General features: G+C 44.0%; 1 protein-coding gene across 3 annotated transcripts; it reads left to right on the plus strand.

The window, feature by feature from the left end:
• Positions 1-332: 332 nt before the first annotated feature.
• On the plus strand, positions 333-15,996 carry mgab (MAX dimerization protein MGA b). Of its 3 annotated transcripts, none has more exons than XM_086019586.1 (20): positions 333-629; positions 2,273-3,360; positions 4,193-4,631; positions 5,510-5,609; positions 5,691-5,804; positions 6,126-6,233; positions 6,756-6,857; positions 6,933-7,254; positions 7,705-7,873; positions 8,109-8,328; positions 8,615-8,751; positions 8,828-9,002; positions 9,081-9,295; positions 10,746-10,934; positions 11,249-11,537; positions 12,079-12,521; positions 12,909-13,145; positions 13,291-13,402; positions 13,495-13,932; positions 14,490-15,996. In XM_086019586.1, the coding sequence occupies exons 2-20, from the start codon at positions 2,303-2,305 to the stop codon at positions 15,032-15,034; spliced, it is 5,412 nt and encodes a 1,803-aa protein (XP_085875712.1). In that variant the 5' UTR covers positions 333-629; positions 2,273-2,302; the 3' UTR covers positions 15,035-15,996. The 3 variants fall into 3 exon arrangements, with proteins under 3 accessions (XP_085875712.1, XP_085875715.1, XP_085875714.1); XM_086019589.1 differs by having other exon boundaries at positions 14,493-15,996; XM_086019588.1 differs by having other exon boundaries at positions 5,694-5,804.
• Positions 15,997-16,873: the final 877 nt, after the last annotated feature.

Genomic DNA, 16,873 nt, shown 5'->3' on the forward strand with positions numbered 1-16,873 from the left:
ATTTTGACGACCTCAGTTGAGTTCGGGTGAGGAAGAAGAAGCGTGCTCATTGGCTACGGGGGAGCCGTGGCGCCAATGTGTGACGTCACAGCCTCACTTCCCAACGTTTGTTGTGCGTGCTAGTGTACGTGCGTCGCCGAGTCCGAGCAGGTAGATAACAAACGCGACGACGAATAACTCTCGGGAAACATTTTGTGGACAACTTCTCGTAGTTTTGTTGTTTATTTACATCGTGAGGCGGAAGAAGGAAAAAAATCTCCCGCTTTCCTCACGCTTGCTAAGAGAGGATCACGCGCTATTGGTGGAGGAGAAGGACGGGGGATGGGGTAAGCAGAAGGAGGAGGGGGGGTGATATTGTGCATGCGCCTTCTTGGCTCGTCGGCGTGTACGCGCGCACGGTCGATCGATGCAAGAGAGAGAGAAAGATCCTTGCTGGCCTTGCTTTGGCGTGGCCCTCTCCGGCCTCCATTATTTGCCACTTTGCCTCGACGGAGCAACAGTTTAGGAGTGTTTGTGTGTCCCCACCGGCGCACGTTGGCTTGCACGGCAGTCACCGAGGCCACGCACGAGGCGGGCCTGCCGGAGCGGAGAGGTGAGGCGTTTGAGGAAACTGCAACTTTTCCAACTTGGTGAGTGGCGGCCTGCCTAAGATCTCTCTCTCCATTTATCTCTCGCTTTCTTGTTTGCCACAAAGTACTCCATGATTGAGCGTGCCTTTTCGACATTATTCACATTTAGACGGGTGTAAGACAGCATTTGAGGGGGGAAACATCGCGGCGACGTGCCTTTTGATAGCGATTAACACCTCTGTATGTTTGTGTGTAGCTTTATGGCGTTGTCGACCTGTCCTCCCCCCTCTACTATACCGGACGTTAATTGAACTCAATCTCGTTTTTAATTCCGCACGGCAACGAGATATGGACTCTCGTGGCATTTTATTTTGATTTATTTCGAGTTGATAGACCACGGGATCATTGGCCAGCCATGTCAGCCATGTCCTCCACGCGGAGACACCGAGCTGCCATTGGTTGGTCACGCCGGCGATGTCCCACTTGTAGCGGGAAAGTCAAAGTCCACTTTTGTCGGTGACGGACCGAACGACAAACGGCCACTAAAACGTTTAAAAACTCTAATGGTGACGTCCTGTCGTTGTGAGTCACGGGTGTTTTGTCGGGTGTGATGCAGCACTGTGTTAAACCAGCTCTACTTCTCCAATACTGTGTTGTCATTTTGGGAAGAAATCGATTTGCAGTTGAAGCTACTGTTTTTAATGCAAATTGTTGTCAAACTTTTAACAATACTGTCAGTGCATTGGTAATCCTCTTTACTTCTTTTACCCACCCTTCCTAAAAATATTAATTGCCTATTTTAAAAGGTCAAACCATAAATAATACCTCAAACTATGATCGCAAAACACGTCAATATAATGACATTGGCGATTACCATTTACATATATATTGTAAATGCCGAAAAGAAAAAGACCAATGATTTTGAAATACATGGTTAGTGTTGAGTGCTTTAATGGTTGGAATCTCATAAATCAGCTCACATTGATCAATATTGTTACTTTTGTGGGAAATATTCATGAGTAGAAACAAAGCTTGTGTATAAACTTCCTACCACAATTTTGGTCAATTATTTTTTCACAAATCAATACTATTGGTCAGTCTCCAAATGGGTCTGATATTTGTGCAAATTACTGACCTATCAAAAATGTTGAAAATGGTTCGCTCTAATGATGTAATGTTAATGGCTCAACAAATTGAAAAAGTGATGGTTTTTGAGATGCAATGATTCTGCACAGCTACAGCGATATGGAGCTATGCTTTTAATGCAAATGGCTGTTGGATTCACATCAAAGGAATGAAAGGAAAACAGAAGGGGTGTGCGCCTCTCCAATAAAGAATGATTTGATACGTATCCTGATACGTGGGGTGGGATACAATTCACAGACGGTTTACGTTAAAGTGGAACGATTCGGTTCGATTCAGTGAGATTACAATCCCATTTGATATGGTACGGTTCAGTTTGAGAGGGTATGATGCAATGAGTTTCGTGTTATTTTACAGTATGAATGAACTTATTAGTCGTTTCTTCTGTAAATGTGGCGTTTCTTTCAAAAATAGAGCTTTCCAATAAAAGATGTGTAGATACGTTTCTTGGTATATTAAATGTAAACAATTCAGTTTAAGGGTAATATTGGGAGTTAGCATATTATATACGAATAACATACTATTCGTGGGATTTTACGATATGTATTATTTTCATATAGGATGACGTGAATCCAGTGTAGCCATCAGTGATGCCAGCTACACATCCCGAAGCCGTATCCATGGAGGACCAGCATGATGAGGAGGGACCCACGGCTAATGTCCCCACCTCAGGTCCCGTCACCGCTGTCCCTTCCTCCACACCTCCTTCTCCCACCACCGCCATCTCCATGGCGAGTACCAACGATGTTGTGACAGCTCTCCACTCCCCCGCCGAGGCCAGCCCGGCAAAGCCCGCCGTGGCGTCGCCCACCGTCTCTGGGGCAAACCCGGCTGGCTCGCACATCGCCTCTGCGTCAGACTCGCCAGCGTACGCCGTGAGCATGTCGAAATCTGCGGCAGTGGATTTTGGGTGCCCGAAGCCGGATGACGAGCACCCTAACACGCTGACGTGCAAAGGCGTGTGCGTGACACTGGAGAACAACCGCGTGTGGAAGCAGTTCAATAGCTGCGGCACGGAGATGATCCTCACCAAGCAAGGGCGCCGCATGTTCCCGTACTGCCGCTACCGCCTGACTGGACTGAACCCGAAGCGGCACTACAGCCTGATGCTCTCCATCGTACCGTCGGACAATTACAAGTACCGCTGGAACTCACCCAAATGGGAGGTGGTGGGCCCGGCAGAGTACCAGGCCCAGGTCCCAGCCCGGGCCTTTCCCCACCACTACTCGCCGTGCCTCGGCTCGGACCTCATGGGCACCATGCTGTCCTTCTACAAACTCAAAGTGACCAACAACCCCAATGACCTGGAGGGCCACATCGTCCTCACCTCCATGCACCGCTACATCCCCCAGCTTCATGTCATCCCCCTGTCCGACGACATCACACCGCCTTTGGTCGTGGGACCCGAAAGCTTGACGTTCACCTTCCCGCAGACGAAGTTCATGGCAGTGACCACCTACCAGAATTTTCTCGTCACACAGCTCAAGATCAACCACAATCCTTTCGCAAAGGGCTTCAGGGAGGACCGGGTCGGACCTCGCTCCGGCGACATCCCGGTGGAGATGCTACGGCTCAACATGGAACCCCGTGAGGAGCAAATCGAAAGCAAAGCTGTGGACCTACCAGAAAGCAAAGCTGTGAACCAAAGGTAATAGTTTTTGGTTGTCTCTGTTTGTGTGGAATGTGGAGCTTTTTCTCAAATGGTAACATGCATCCATTTCATTTCATACATAATCATCTGGATGTCACCATTTACATCCACCAAGTCACCTAATTAAGCGACCGCTAAAGGGGGTCATCGCTTGTTACTACTTGCTGTTCTGCGTTACATTAGGTCAATGATAAATTAGAGCACGTTCAGACTTGCACACAAACTTGGTTTATGTTGGCAACGTAGGACCGGACCTCTCTTGTAAACCCATTGTATCACTATGTAAACATTTACCTCAGCCAAGGAAGAAGAATTTGCTACTACGATGTAATACATAACCCATAAACTTGTTGAGGGTCCCTGGCAAAGGAAGAATCACTTAAATTATAGTGCAGGTCAGAGATTTACAAAATTTAAAAATATTTTCCTCACGTCCTTATTAGATAATAATACAAAATTTAAAGCATTATATTTGTTTCTTCGAAGGTATGTGCTAAACAATATCACAAATTACTCAGCCAGATTTAATAGCAGAAAAGCCAATCTAGCCATCGCTGTATGTTGTATATTCAATGTTTGGAATGTCTGAAAGAGAAGATATGTGTGAACATCGCGATTGTATTGGTACTTCAATAAGTAAAAAAGGAGGCGTTTCTGGTGGCCAATGGAATAGATACTGCTTTAAAAATGGGGCCTTATAAAACATTAGATGTTTAGCTTGCCCTTTTACAGCATAGAACCCAGATTACAAATAGACAAATAGTTCTAAAATTAGATCTGATGTAGTTTGAATATATTTGTCGATTTTTGTGTTTTTGTTGTTTCACAGCCCTCCGAGTGCTGACTCGGCTTACCTCTCCAATGAGCAAGAGTCCAATCTAGTCCTGAAGCCCATCACGTTAACTTCCACCATCAGCCATGAGCCAGTCACTCAGTGTGTGCAAGGCAGACAAGCCCTTGGAGATATCATACTTGTACCCAAACGTCCACTGATGAAAGGTGACAACAACACAGACGACGAGTCGCCCAGTAAGCGGCTGCACATCGAGACCCCAAAAATGTCCAGTGTGAGTTCTGCACCGTCGGCCCAGAGAAACATTCGTAGGCGCCACAACAACAGGAGCGGCGGGCACTGGAGCAAATTGGAGGGAGGATGGAAATCGGGGACCCAGTTGCCCGCAACTTGCGGCAGATCCTCAGCGAGCATCACCACAGAGCCTGAATTGGATGAAGTCGAGGGCCTCACTTTTGTCTCATTCGCCACCAGGGTAAATGCCTGCAAACTACAGTTGCAACAATGTTTTTGCCTTTTTTTTAAATGTTTCACTTCTAAAATATAATCAAATGTAATTAGAGTATTAAAGGATTCACAATAGTTTTTTTTTGTAACTACATTTTTTTTTCTGATCGTCAGTTTTATACATGCGTATATACAGCTTTTTGCCTAACCGTGTTTCAGTGTGAAATGTGGTAGCCATTTTGAGCTTGCAGTATCCATGGTGAACATAAACAAGGCTGTGTAGTCACATGAGTGAAAGACTGCATGTTAAAATCCAAGAAAAGGAAGGTGAGTTACAGGGAAACGTTAGACCATGAAGCCTAACACATTGATCAGCTCACGCTTCGAACATGGAACCCATGCTCTCCCGCTGTGGTTAACACTCGCTGATTGGGACCGGTGCCTGCTAACTGTAGCTAGCTAGCAGCTCCTCCTTCTATGGAGGCAAAGCTGTGGAGGGCTCCTCACTTAGCTGCCCTGGCTGTATTCACCGAGGATTGTGGCATTTTTGTCAGTTTTTTTTTTTGTTTTGTTTTTTTGCACTTGTTTTTTTGTTTCGTGTGCTCCTTTTGTTAAGGATCTTTTTGTGTTCAGAGAAATAAAGGACATACAGATTTGATTTAGAATTAAAATACAATACACAATACATGCGTTTTTTTTTTGGTTTTTTTCCCAGCAGTAAATTTTCAGGCTTCCTAATAACACTTTCATTTTCACTTTATTTGAAACCGTAGTGAGGGATAATACGGAGCAATAAAACAAAAATACCTGCAATGCGTGACTCAAGAGCCATGAAACAGTACAACAAACCATCCTGTGGCATGGCCATTTGCCTTTAAACTGTTTTTTTTTTTTCCCGTTTCACAGGAAGCTCTGGAGAGTCACATCCGAGACGAGCCGTCCTATAGGTCTACGCCGGTATCGCCCGATTCCTCCTTGTTGACTACCACGCAGCCAATGGAAACTGGTACAAAGCCCCCATGTTGTTTTGTGCTTTTCTACCATTTGCTTCTTATCTCGGAAATCTAATCATCATGAAATATTACAAAAGAGGCCGCTCCAGAGACCACCGAGAAGAAGATTGGTCGCCTGGAGGCCATCTTACTACAGGACCTCAAAGTGGCCAAGCACAGACAGGTGATCCACCCTGTCCTGCAGGAGGGTGAGCGGACACACTTACACTTACAGTTACAGTGCAAGGCTCAAAATAACGCCGTTTCGCATCGCAGTTTGTGAGTCAATGTTTGAACGGACTCTGGAGAGAAAATCATACTTGCTAAACAGTTACATTTCTATTGTTTAATAAAACCCTTGCTTCAGGTCCTTGTATTTAACCTGCAGAAAATTGCTCCTCAAAATTAAAAACTTGCTCCTCAAATGAAATCATTGTTTTGCAAAATTGCTCAGCAAAGAAAAAAAAAAAGACCCTCGCAGTGCTATAATAATAATAATAAAGTCTAACATGAATGGTGTTCTCTTTCAGTGGGCTTGAAGTTGAGCTCTCTGGATCCCAGCAAGCCCATTGACCTGCTCTACTTGGGTGTTCGCCTTCCACTGCCACCCCTCAACTTAAAAACAGAGGACCATGACAGTAAGTCGGCACACATCCTGGTTAAGACACTCCAAAAATGTAGACTAGCACATTGCAGCGCAGGATAACGGACTAACTCTTAAAACAAATCCTTAAAAAAAATTCAACAATTTAACATCCTAAAAAGAACCATCAAACGTCATGGCGAGACTATTCCATGTCTGTTGTTGAAGTGCTCCCTTTTCATTTTGTGCAGGTGAGGTACGTTTCTTTGTGTGAATTTAACTGTCCAGCCACTTTAAAAAAAAAAAAGTTGCTAGAGGGATTTGAAAAGTTGCTTAATTATAGCAATCAATTTGCTAAGTCGGTTACACTGACTGTGGTTTTGTTGTTTCCAGCCATGTTGTTTGTGGAAGCAGTGCAAGTCAGCTGGGACACTCTTTGAACCACGGAAGCTGCTAAATTAATAAAAAAAATAAAACCAGCCTGAAATGAATCAATAAAAGAGATGAATTCCCCAGCACTAGTATTTGATGTGGCCTTGTGAAAGTGACAGCCTGATCCAGTGCATTTGCTTTGCAGGTGAGGGATTGGCTTTTATCTCCCGAACAGGAAAAACAAGTGACGTGACTAAAATAAAGGGTTGGAAGAACAAGTTTGTTCAAAGCAAGCAGCCAATCAATGGTGAGGTGCCTTCTATCTTCTCCTGAGTCCCTTACTGGCATCTAAATATGAATATCATTTAATTTCTTTTTCCAGGCTCCCAGAGGAACCTGTCGGCCTTCTGCAGCAATATGCTGGACGAGTACCTGGAGAGCGAGGCCCAGCAGATCAGCGAACGCGCCGCCGCCTTCTCTGCCGGCCCCGAGGCCCCCGTGGCCTACCAGCTGCCCGCCAAGAGCGCCAGCTACGTGAAGACGCTGGACAGTGCCCTCAAGCACCGCAAGACCACAGCTGACATCAACAACAAGCCCTGCCCACTCTCCTTCAAGCCACTGCTCTATGCTGCATTGACATCGCCACCTCCACACCTGGCGAGAAGTGCGACCACTACCACTTGTAGTGCTTCTAGTTCACACAGGTAACAACTTGGAGGCGCTTTTTGTAATCATACATGTTTTTCGGTATTCCGTGTGGAACATAATGCATAGAAAATAAGGTGACCCTTGTCTTGACTTTGTTGTGAGTCTTTTCCATTCTCTGCAAGTCTCGAGCAGCTTTAACCCTAGAACACCTAACGTTAAAAATAATAACACAATCACTAATGTCGGATACATTTAACCCCATATAATGTGCTGAATAAAATACAGTTTTCATCCATTTATGTAAAATTACAACACTGTCTGCCAAACTGGAAGTTGTCCCCTTTAATTTCCCAATACAAAATATCACATAAAAAAATTGTGTGGGTGAAAGTCACTCGACGTTAGTGCTCTAGGGTTGATGAACACTTCTTCCAGCCGGTGGCGGAAAATCGATATGCTAAAACATGCTTTGGTAATGGGACATTTTCCTATCCCATTGCGGGCAGACCAGGACAAGCTTCCAAGATGATGACTGCCATCAAGTTATCCGCACCACAAATAGTCCAGCAGAAACTGTTGGAAATGGAGGACGATGTCATCAGCCAGGGTTGCACTCGAACTCATCTGACGTCAGCAAGGGTCTCAGCCTCTCTAGCTGTGATGCTGACCACAGAGGTACCTGATAAATGCCAATTGTCCCCAGAGATCTGCAGCCCAACGTTTCGGAGTTAATCGGTCATGTGCTGCAGCGATTAACTGACGAACCAACAAATGGCCGGTGTGCCTAATAATGTTGCTGATGTAAATGCACAGTATATGATAATAATCCGAGTCAGTCATGTGGAGGTCAAGCGTTTTCACCAGAAAAGATCTTGAGACCTCCCCCTCTTCCTCCTGTCTTTTTAATCAGACGCCGCACCAGCAGGCTGAGAAATCCCCCCCACATCCAGTCAGGAAGGTGGCGGGACCAGAATGCGGACAACAGTTCTGCCGACTAGGCTGCGTGTGCTTCAGCCTCAGTTATCCCGTCGTGGGCTCGCTCCACTGCCGCCAACCTGCGTGCATGTTCGGCTGTGCCTGCTCCATGTCGACAACACAGGGCGGCTCGCGGCAGGATGAAGCGACTAGTGGTAAGATTAGCAATTGGGCATGTAAATCATAGTATATTAAAACCTTTTCATGACTGCATGCAAATGTGACCCCAAATGGCTCTACGTGCTATGACCTTCTGGAAAAAATATGTTTTTTAGATTTATTAGAATGTATTGAAAATGTATTTTATGAGACTGTGTGTATTGTCACAAATTTGTAAAACATGTTTGTCTTTAATTTTTAATTATATTTCCTATTTTATACTTGTATATCTCTAAAAGTGCTATAAACAGAGTCAGCACTCATTCGTGTTTTTTTCTGCAGGGACCAACCCGTGTTCCACCTCGCGGTCCAATAAACTGTGGAATCGCAATATTTTCGACGCAGATCCAGATCCGCTCTTTCAACCCAAAAGCCAATGTTTGCCCCGCAAGCCGTATACAGCAGCTACCAGGCAACAGGTAGATAGATAGATAGATAAATAAATACATAAATGGATGTTTCCTGTAAATGAGCAACATCAATCTGTAATTGCAGATACAAGAAGATGACAAGGATCCTGTGTACAAGTACCTGGAGAGTTTCCTGACGTGTGCGCGGGTTCGTGCGTTCACCAGCAAGCAGCCATCTCAAAACACCATCGACGACATCCCAACACTGGCCACCAACCCTAAGAAGCAGAGCCCGCCCGTCTCCGAACCCAAAAAGCAAGGTAAGAACCATTATGATGTTGCGTGATTAATTTGACGTGCTTATGAGTTGACAGTAACTCCCGTGCGTTCTTATGCAGAAAACGCAGTATCCAAAGAGAAATGGATTAAAAAACAAATCGAGATCCAGTCTGTATGTTTCTGGGAGGAAGACCGTGAGAGGATCTTGGAGACTTTGTGCACGCGCCTTCATCAGGATAAACTATCTGAGCCCTTCAACATCGGACCGTATCTCATCCACCCTGTCACCAAGATCTATATCCAGAAGCCAAGCGGCTCCAACCTCACCTACAGGGTGAGTTTTCTGTGTCTGATTTTCTAAGATCCCATATAGCGGGCGCTAAATTGCAAAATTAACTGCAAGGCCGTTTAGCGCGTTTGGCAAACAAAAGCCTGCTTGAGCCAAGTTAGAAGATCAGCTTCCACATCTGTTTTCGAGTTGGCACCCATTTTTGCATGTGCAAGCTTTTAGTAAATCAGGCCCTGAGCATTGGATGTAGCAAAAGAAATTAACCATGCGAAAGCTTGGACCTTGAAAAACATGTATGTTGGGCTAAATACTTTGGATCCCTTTATGAGCCTATTAATGTTTGGATTCTCATCAAAATTTCTACCCGTCATAATAAATTGAGGTTGATTCATCAAAAACTGTACCTAGGAAGTTGCAATTTTGAGATGGAAAATGCAAGCACCCTGGTTTGTGAAAAGTCTATGGTAGGGGTGGGCGATATGGGCAAAAAAAAATTCTCAATTTTTTCAAAAAACCCGATAACGATAATTTGACGATATTCTACAAAAAATATTTTAAATCAGCACTTGCTTCAACAGACCAATTGTGGATAGACAGCGTTTGTGAACATCTCTTTTCAATTGCTAAATACAGCTTCTGCAAAACATAATGATATTCTACGACAATATTTAACAATAAAAAACAAATATTTATATATAGACTTACATTGATTTTGGGGAATATTTATGTCATTTAAACGTCTGTGCTGTTATTCCATAATGAGCTGCAGTAGGTACTAGTGTACCACTGCCAACTACTAGAAGAATCAGAATGAAAAAAATGTGTTAACTACGGCAATCAGAATGAGGAAAAAAATGTATTTGATGTGTGACGAAGTGTCACCCAGCGGGAGAGAAAAAAAGACGTCATCATGACAACACCCATTTCTCATACATTGGCCAACGTATTCAGAATAAAGTTGAATAGCAAAACTGCAATTTACGGAAAAGTGCATTTTCCCCACTCATTCATCGCTGTGATATGTAGACTTGTGACTTTATTCATGTTTGGGTGTATGCTGGCGTCACACTAATAAACCGTTGCAGTTTGTGCAACATGGGGAATACAGGCTAGTTATGAATGATGCGGACTTAAAGCGTGTCAACTGAATATTAACCGATCATCCAGGATGTCACGTTTGCCTTGCTCCCTTAAGTACTGAGTGTGTGTGGGTGCGTGCATTTATATTTGTTGGTTTAACTCTGCGACTGTTTTCTGGGAGTGTGTGTGTGTTTAACTTTTTGTTTAGGGTGCTTGCGTGGTCGCCAAGTTTTCCTTGTAATCCATATGGCTCGTGGTGCAACAGAATTGCTCTTCACGGTGACCGTATTAATACTCGAGAATGTAAAATTACACATCGTGTAGGCAAGATTGACGATGATATCGATAACGATATATATCGCCCCCACCTCTAGTCTATGATATAGAATAGGAAACGACATCATGTGTCCTCCAGGTACGCGTCAGTCGACCGGGAAAGGTGCGCGCCAGAGCTGAGGAGCAGAGCTCTGAGGAAGAGATTGACCCGGCAGAGGACCTTGTGCGGCACTCCGAAATCAAGCCCTTCCTAGGTGGCGTGTTACCCGCCGGAATGATGGTGGCCAGAACCAAACCAATTAGCGGCCAAGCTTCTGAACTCATACAGGTTAGACTCAGGAACATGTATGATATTGGTTGGGATTTTAACTTACCCATATGAAACAATGGAGATCAATTATTTGGATCATTTAGGTTTGTCTTACAAATGTATAGATTTTTGCCTTTGTTTTTGCAAAAAATCATTCTTAGTTTTATGTATTTAAGTACTGCATTCAAATTTTCTATATTTCTATTTTCAATCTATTTATGACAACCTATGGACTTATTCAACTTTTGGAGCATGTTTTTTGTGGAATTTTTAGGTCAAATTCATGTTAGATTGTCCAGTTTTCTTAATTATATTTTGTTTTCCACAAACAGGTGAACGGCAAAACGTACAACTATGTTAACCTGTTGCTAGGCAGCATGGGTTCTCTGCACCCGGCCAACCGGCTAGCAGCGTATGCCACAGGCAGGCTGCAGCCGCGCGCCAACCTTCCTCGCAGGGCGAACCATACTGCCACCACCACCGCCGTGCGTGAAGTTGACACAAAACCTGCCAGCCAAAACTTGACTGCAATGCCAGCCAATCAAAACTTGAAGGCTACCGGCAGATTGTTTCCCATGATGTCAACAAAGGAAAGCACTGATGTCCAGACCCATTCGCTTTGTACGTTCTTTGTTTGTTTTATGTATCAAAAATCTGTGTATGATTTGTTCTGTCCGTTTTCAATTGGCAGTCAAAAAACCCAGAAGTGAAAAATTGTCATTTGGATTTGTTTTGTAAGATTTAAAAAAAAAAATTCAAAAACAACTTTAATATTTAATTGGTCAGGTTTACGTGACCCACAAGTTAGGTAACAAGCATTAAAGATACGCTAGGTAATGCAATCAGTCCGGGCCACGAGTCATCAACATCATGTGACTGAGATAATACTTATGAGTTGATTAACAGTTCCTTGCCATTGTGAGGCTTCAAACAGGAAGTAGCCACCAATCTTTAAAGTCTCACAGAGTCTCACAGGTTGCAACATTGCAACAGACTGGACGAGTCACAGAAAGACTTGGAAATAATTGTCATGGATCAAACACCTGCAAACATGTCGCGCAAATGCAAATTGAAAATGGAAAGGACGAATGATGTGAATGAATGCAGATTATCATAACACCTTAAATTTATCTTTGATTTTTTTTTACTTTTGTCTCCTCAGATCAAGTGTTAAAGCAACAGTGTGTGAAAAAAGAACCCGAAAGTCCAACGTTGAGGCAGATGGCCCCCCTCGCCGCCATCAACCCTTTCCAGCGGTCGGCCCGCTCACCCGTCTCGCTCACTGTGTCACCCTCATTGAAGACACCCAGCTTCTTGAGCCAGAGCGGCACCTATTCCTTCCGAATCTGCCCGCCGTCCAACCCGAGCGATAAGGACAAAAAACGTCACAGCGCCACCCTGCCGGGGGGCTTTACCCTCATTCGTTTACCCAAGCCGGAGGTGCCGAACGACCCCACAAGTAAAGTAGCTCAGCAGGGGACATCTAAAGCTAATGCGCCGGCGGCCGTTAATGGAACCCAGGCGATGAAGGACGAACACTTAAGTTGTTCATCAGAAGACTGCGAATCCAGTTTGTCTGACGACAGCGCAGACCACGACAGTGATGTGAGTAAAGCCTTTTAAGACAAGCTTAACATACATGTGTGTCCTGTCAAAAATGTATATTATGGGTCCAAAACACAAACCCCTCCATAACTCAACTAATCACGCAACCCATTGAAAATACACAGTACAGTACAAATTTGAATGGATGTGTTATAACATCAGAACAGGATGCGCGTCAAAGTCTCAAGGACCCATGCCCGAAATTGAACAGGAAGGCTAGCACTTTGACAAGAATCAGTCTAGACTGATGGGCGATGCTAAATTGCCGAATAATTCAACCTACACTCTGCAATGTGGGTAGAGTAATAGTTGAGGATTCGTGTCATGAAAACAGGGTGCTCCATTTTGTTTTGTTTGTTTTTTTTCTTTTGTTTTTTTTGTCTCCAGGTGGACTCCAATGTAGACATTGAGACCATTGAGGAATCCAAACAGGAAGTGGCCATTGCAAGACTGAAGGAAGTGGCCCAGAATAAACCACCCATACTGAGCAACCCGAGCACGAGGAAGCGCAAGAACCACTCTGTTACTGAGAAGCAACGGCGATTGGAGCAACGCGCGCTTTTCGACGAGCTGCAGAACGTCCTCGGCCAACATGGAGGTTCCAAACTGCACCTCCTCTCAATGGTTGGTGTCGCGGCGGTTTCATGTTAATCATTTGGCTTTTGTTATGTTAATCGTTGTTCCTTTAGTCATTGTGTGTGAGTATTTTGGCGAAAAATCATTTCTAAGCTCTGTAATACCATCTCACACACCAATGTGTGGTTCTTAGGCTTTGAGGGAAATCCACACGCTGAAGGCCATCTCCGACGGCCTGCTGGAGAGGAAGAAGAAGCTGGCCCAGATCCAGGCGCTTTACTTGAAGAAGTTGTCTTGCTTGTCTGGTGTGTGCTGCTCCTTTTGTTCGATCACAAATTAAAAAAAAATAAATGTCAAAACTGAAATCTTGTTGTTGTTGTTGTTTTTTTTATAATAGGGAAGCCCGAGGAACTGATCAAACGAAATTTGAACATCATCTTCAGTAGATTGAAGGACAAAGGTGGTTCCAAATCAGAGCCTTTCTTCATGCGTCTGTACCAGTCCAAAGGGGAGCCTCCTAAAGACGCCGCCAGCCTGCCACCACCAGTTCCAACCCCTCAATCACCCCCACCAAAACCAGGCCCCCAGCTTCTTCCACCAACGCCGCCCCCGCCGTCCGTGGTACCGGAACGCCAGCCTGAAGCCCCATCACTTACGCCTCCTGCGCTCCAAATGCACGTCCCCCAGCAGAAATCGCCACCCGCTCCAAAGCCCAACCATGTCGCGCCCCCTCCACCCTCCAAGGAGGTCTTGACCCAACCCACACAACAATTTGCCATTCCTCTGGTTCGCTCCAAGACTGGCAGACTCATCCTGCCTTCATCGATGAAACATGGTGAGTTCACACTCGTCTATGACCAACCATGTATTTCTATTCATAGCGTATGATATATAATAGTATTATATACATGACAATTATTTCCCCCTATCTTTTTCTGTTCTTTAGTAATTAGCAGTCAAAAATGGGTTGGTTTCACAAAAACACCTGTGTCTGACCACAAAGCAGAGAAAATCTTTTTTGTGTGTGTGTGTGAAAAGAAACATGTCAAACAGAACAGTGACTTTGATGCTGATATTCCTGACAGCTCAAACTATAAAACAAAAACTAGACTGGAAAGGGCTTGTGATGGCAAAATTGGTCATTTATTTACATACAGATAAACATCTACGAAATGCTCCACGAGCGCAGGTCACCCACCGCATGGCACATGTTGAACATCGGTGTCTGTTTCTTTTTTAAATAAATGTTTGAAAAAAATAATCATTTGGGGTATATTTGTTTGTTATTACAGGCTCTTGAGCGTTTTTTTTTCTCACCTATAGCAGGCGGGTTGGGAATATCACTATAGTGTGAATTATGAACAGTTCCAATGTGTTTGTGTGTTGTCTTAGCAGGCCAAGGCATCTACACGCTCATGCTCATGAACCACAAACGGGACGGAGACGTCACTACCCAGACTTCCAACGCTGACTCGCCCATCCACTTGGACCAAGCGTCACCTGCGGATACAGCGAAACCCGTTGACCAGGACAGTCCCGTACAAAAGGCGATCACCTCCAATGGGCTCCAAAGTGTGCCGACAGCGGCTCCCGGGAAGCAGGTGACACCACAATCTGATTCGAGCACATCTGCAAGACGTCGGCCAAGAGGAAGACCTCGAAAGGGCCAAAGGATCCAAAGGATCCTGAAAAGGAAAGAAAAAACAGACAAGGACGAAACATTCATCCCGAGCAACAACTTTAGAAACCAGTCAATTAAACGCAAGAGAGGGCGGCCCCGCAAAAGCGAGCCCGTTGCAAGCCACGGGGCCGCCGCTGGCGGTGCGGTGCCGCGGCCGCGCACGCGAGGCTCCCTCGGTAAGGACTTCCCCAGTGCCAAGCGGCAGTCCTGGATAGACATGGAGATGGAGATGGACCCCGACTCAGACTCGGAATAAGAAAAATGTGACTTTAACCTCAGGTCGGGTTGCTGTGGTACCACACCAGATGTGCCTCTGTGGGTGCGCGCACGTTTGTGTGTATGTGTGTTTGTGTCAGGGTTGCAAAAGTCAGGGATATTTATAGTAAGATTGTTTTAAAAACTCCAAATTGGAAAAATGGGATTTATTCAAACATAATTACATTTGAACATAAATGTCAACATGTTGTTTTCAGCAGATATCCTTTCAAAATGGAGTAGATCTCCTTGCCCACATGCGAGGGCATTGCATTATGTCAACCGCTCAATCCCCCACCCTTCCCCCAATTGAGCGGCGATGTATGTGGAGCTCACATTTTATCTCAAAACAACAACAAAAAGCCCAAGCAACAATGAATTCATGCAAACATTTTTAAGTACTGCTATGAAACTTGGTTGTATGGTAAAGTAGAAACGTATATTTAAGTTCTTTATTAAGAGCCAACCTTTATTTTGGCAAATGAATTTTTCCTCATAAATTCCCATTAGTTTTGATGGCAAATTCACAACTTGAATTTTGTAACCCTGGTTGGTGGATATGAGAACCAGGACCACTGTGAATGTTCCATGCTCATCACTGGTCTCACTTAATCAGGATATTTTTGTACCAAGACACCAGGGAGCATTAATTGAACTGCTGAATGTAGCTTGATGAAATGTGTCACGACTTCCACCAGGTTTTTTTTGTTTGTTTGTTTTCCATTTATTGGTCTGAATAAAAAGCCTTTGTAAATGTAAATCACTGCATTTTAACTCGCACTACTATGAGATGGTTTTTAATAGCCTTTTTTTTTTCTTCTGTTGGCCTGTGGAAATCAGTTTGTTACAAGCACTTTGTTTTTGATTGTAAATGATTTAAATCGGTTGACTGCAAACTGTTGAGCAATATAAAGACCTCCACCATGTGTTGGATCTATTAAAAGGACTAATATTGTGAATGAATTTAATCTCTCTGTTATTTTTTACTATATTTTTCTCATGGAGTCATTTTGCTTTTAAATTGAGTACATGGAGCCTTAATGAGAAGTATAAATTACTAGCCTATACGTTTTTTAATATGAATATAATTTTTCATGATTTGAATCATTTGTATTGTATTCATATTTATTGCTGTAAACAAGCAATGGTCAAGCTGAGATGTTACATTTTGTTTTTACTAAATCTTTATTAGGTTTGTTTTTTTGCACGAAGACAACCCGACTTACCTGGCCTAGAGGACAAGAGTTCGAGGCACTCCACCCCCTTGGCAACAGGCGACATGGTGAGCGGAAATAAAAAGGAAACGCATTACATGAAAGTAATATTTATTGTTTTTCCATAGTAATGACACGTGGTTTGATTAGATGTTGTATATTTTGGTATTATGTTTTGAATTGTTTGTAGATGCTCGCTACGCCTGACAAAAATAGCAACACCGGCGCTAGTGACATTGATTTTCATACTAATGACACTCAAGATTAACAATACTTTGGTACAGTTCGCTGTGTTTTTAAGTTAATGCTCACTACAGAGCTGTCTGTTTCAAACCAAAATGGCTGACTTCCTGGGTCTTTTCAGGCATGGTGTCTTGAGACTTGTGGATCTTCTCATGATGGACATGCCTATTAAATTTCAGTTTCCTATGAAACTGTGAGGCACTGAAGACAAATGGCGGAAGTGCCCAATTCAATGCAAAAGGGGTTCGTGTGTCTTTTCAGCCATGGCTTCTTGAAGGTTTTTTTTGTAGGTCTTCTCATTCCCGACATGTCAACCAAAATTTGGCTAAGTCAAATTAGCTTCGAAGCTATATTTTTGACGATGAAAAACACCCAAAATGACC

Source organism: Filicampus tigris, chromosome 20 (genome assembly GCF_054856515.1).
Source record: "Filicampus tigris isolate MCC_2025a chromosome 20, RoL_Ftig_1.0, whole genome shotgun sequence".
Classification (NCBI taxonomy): Eukaryota; Metazoa; Chordata; class Actinopteri; order Syngnathiformes; family Syngnathidae; genus Filicampus; species Filicampus tigris.

What these genes read in the sequence shown, in the direction of transcription:
- mgab (XM_086019586.1), top strand. Translation starts at nt 2,303, where the DNA reads ATGCCAGCTACACATCCCGAAGCCGTATCCATGGAGGACCAGCATGAT. An exon ending in CTGTGATGCTGACCACAGAG is followed by an intron (nt 7,874 to 8,108) that starts GTACCTGATAAA and finishes CTTTTTAATCAG; the next exon opens with ACGCCGCACCAGCAGGCTGA. An exon ending in GAAGTTGTCTTGCTTGTCTG is followed by an intron (nt 13,403 to 13,494) that starts GTGTGTGCTGCT and finishes TTTTTATAATAG; the next exon opens with GGAAGCCCGAGGAACTGATC.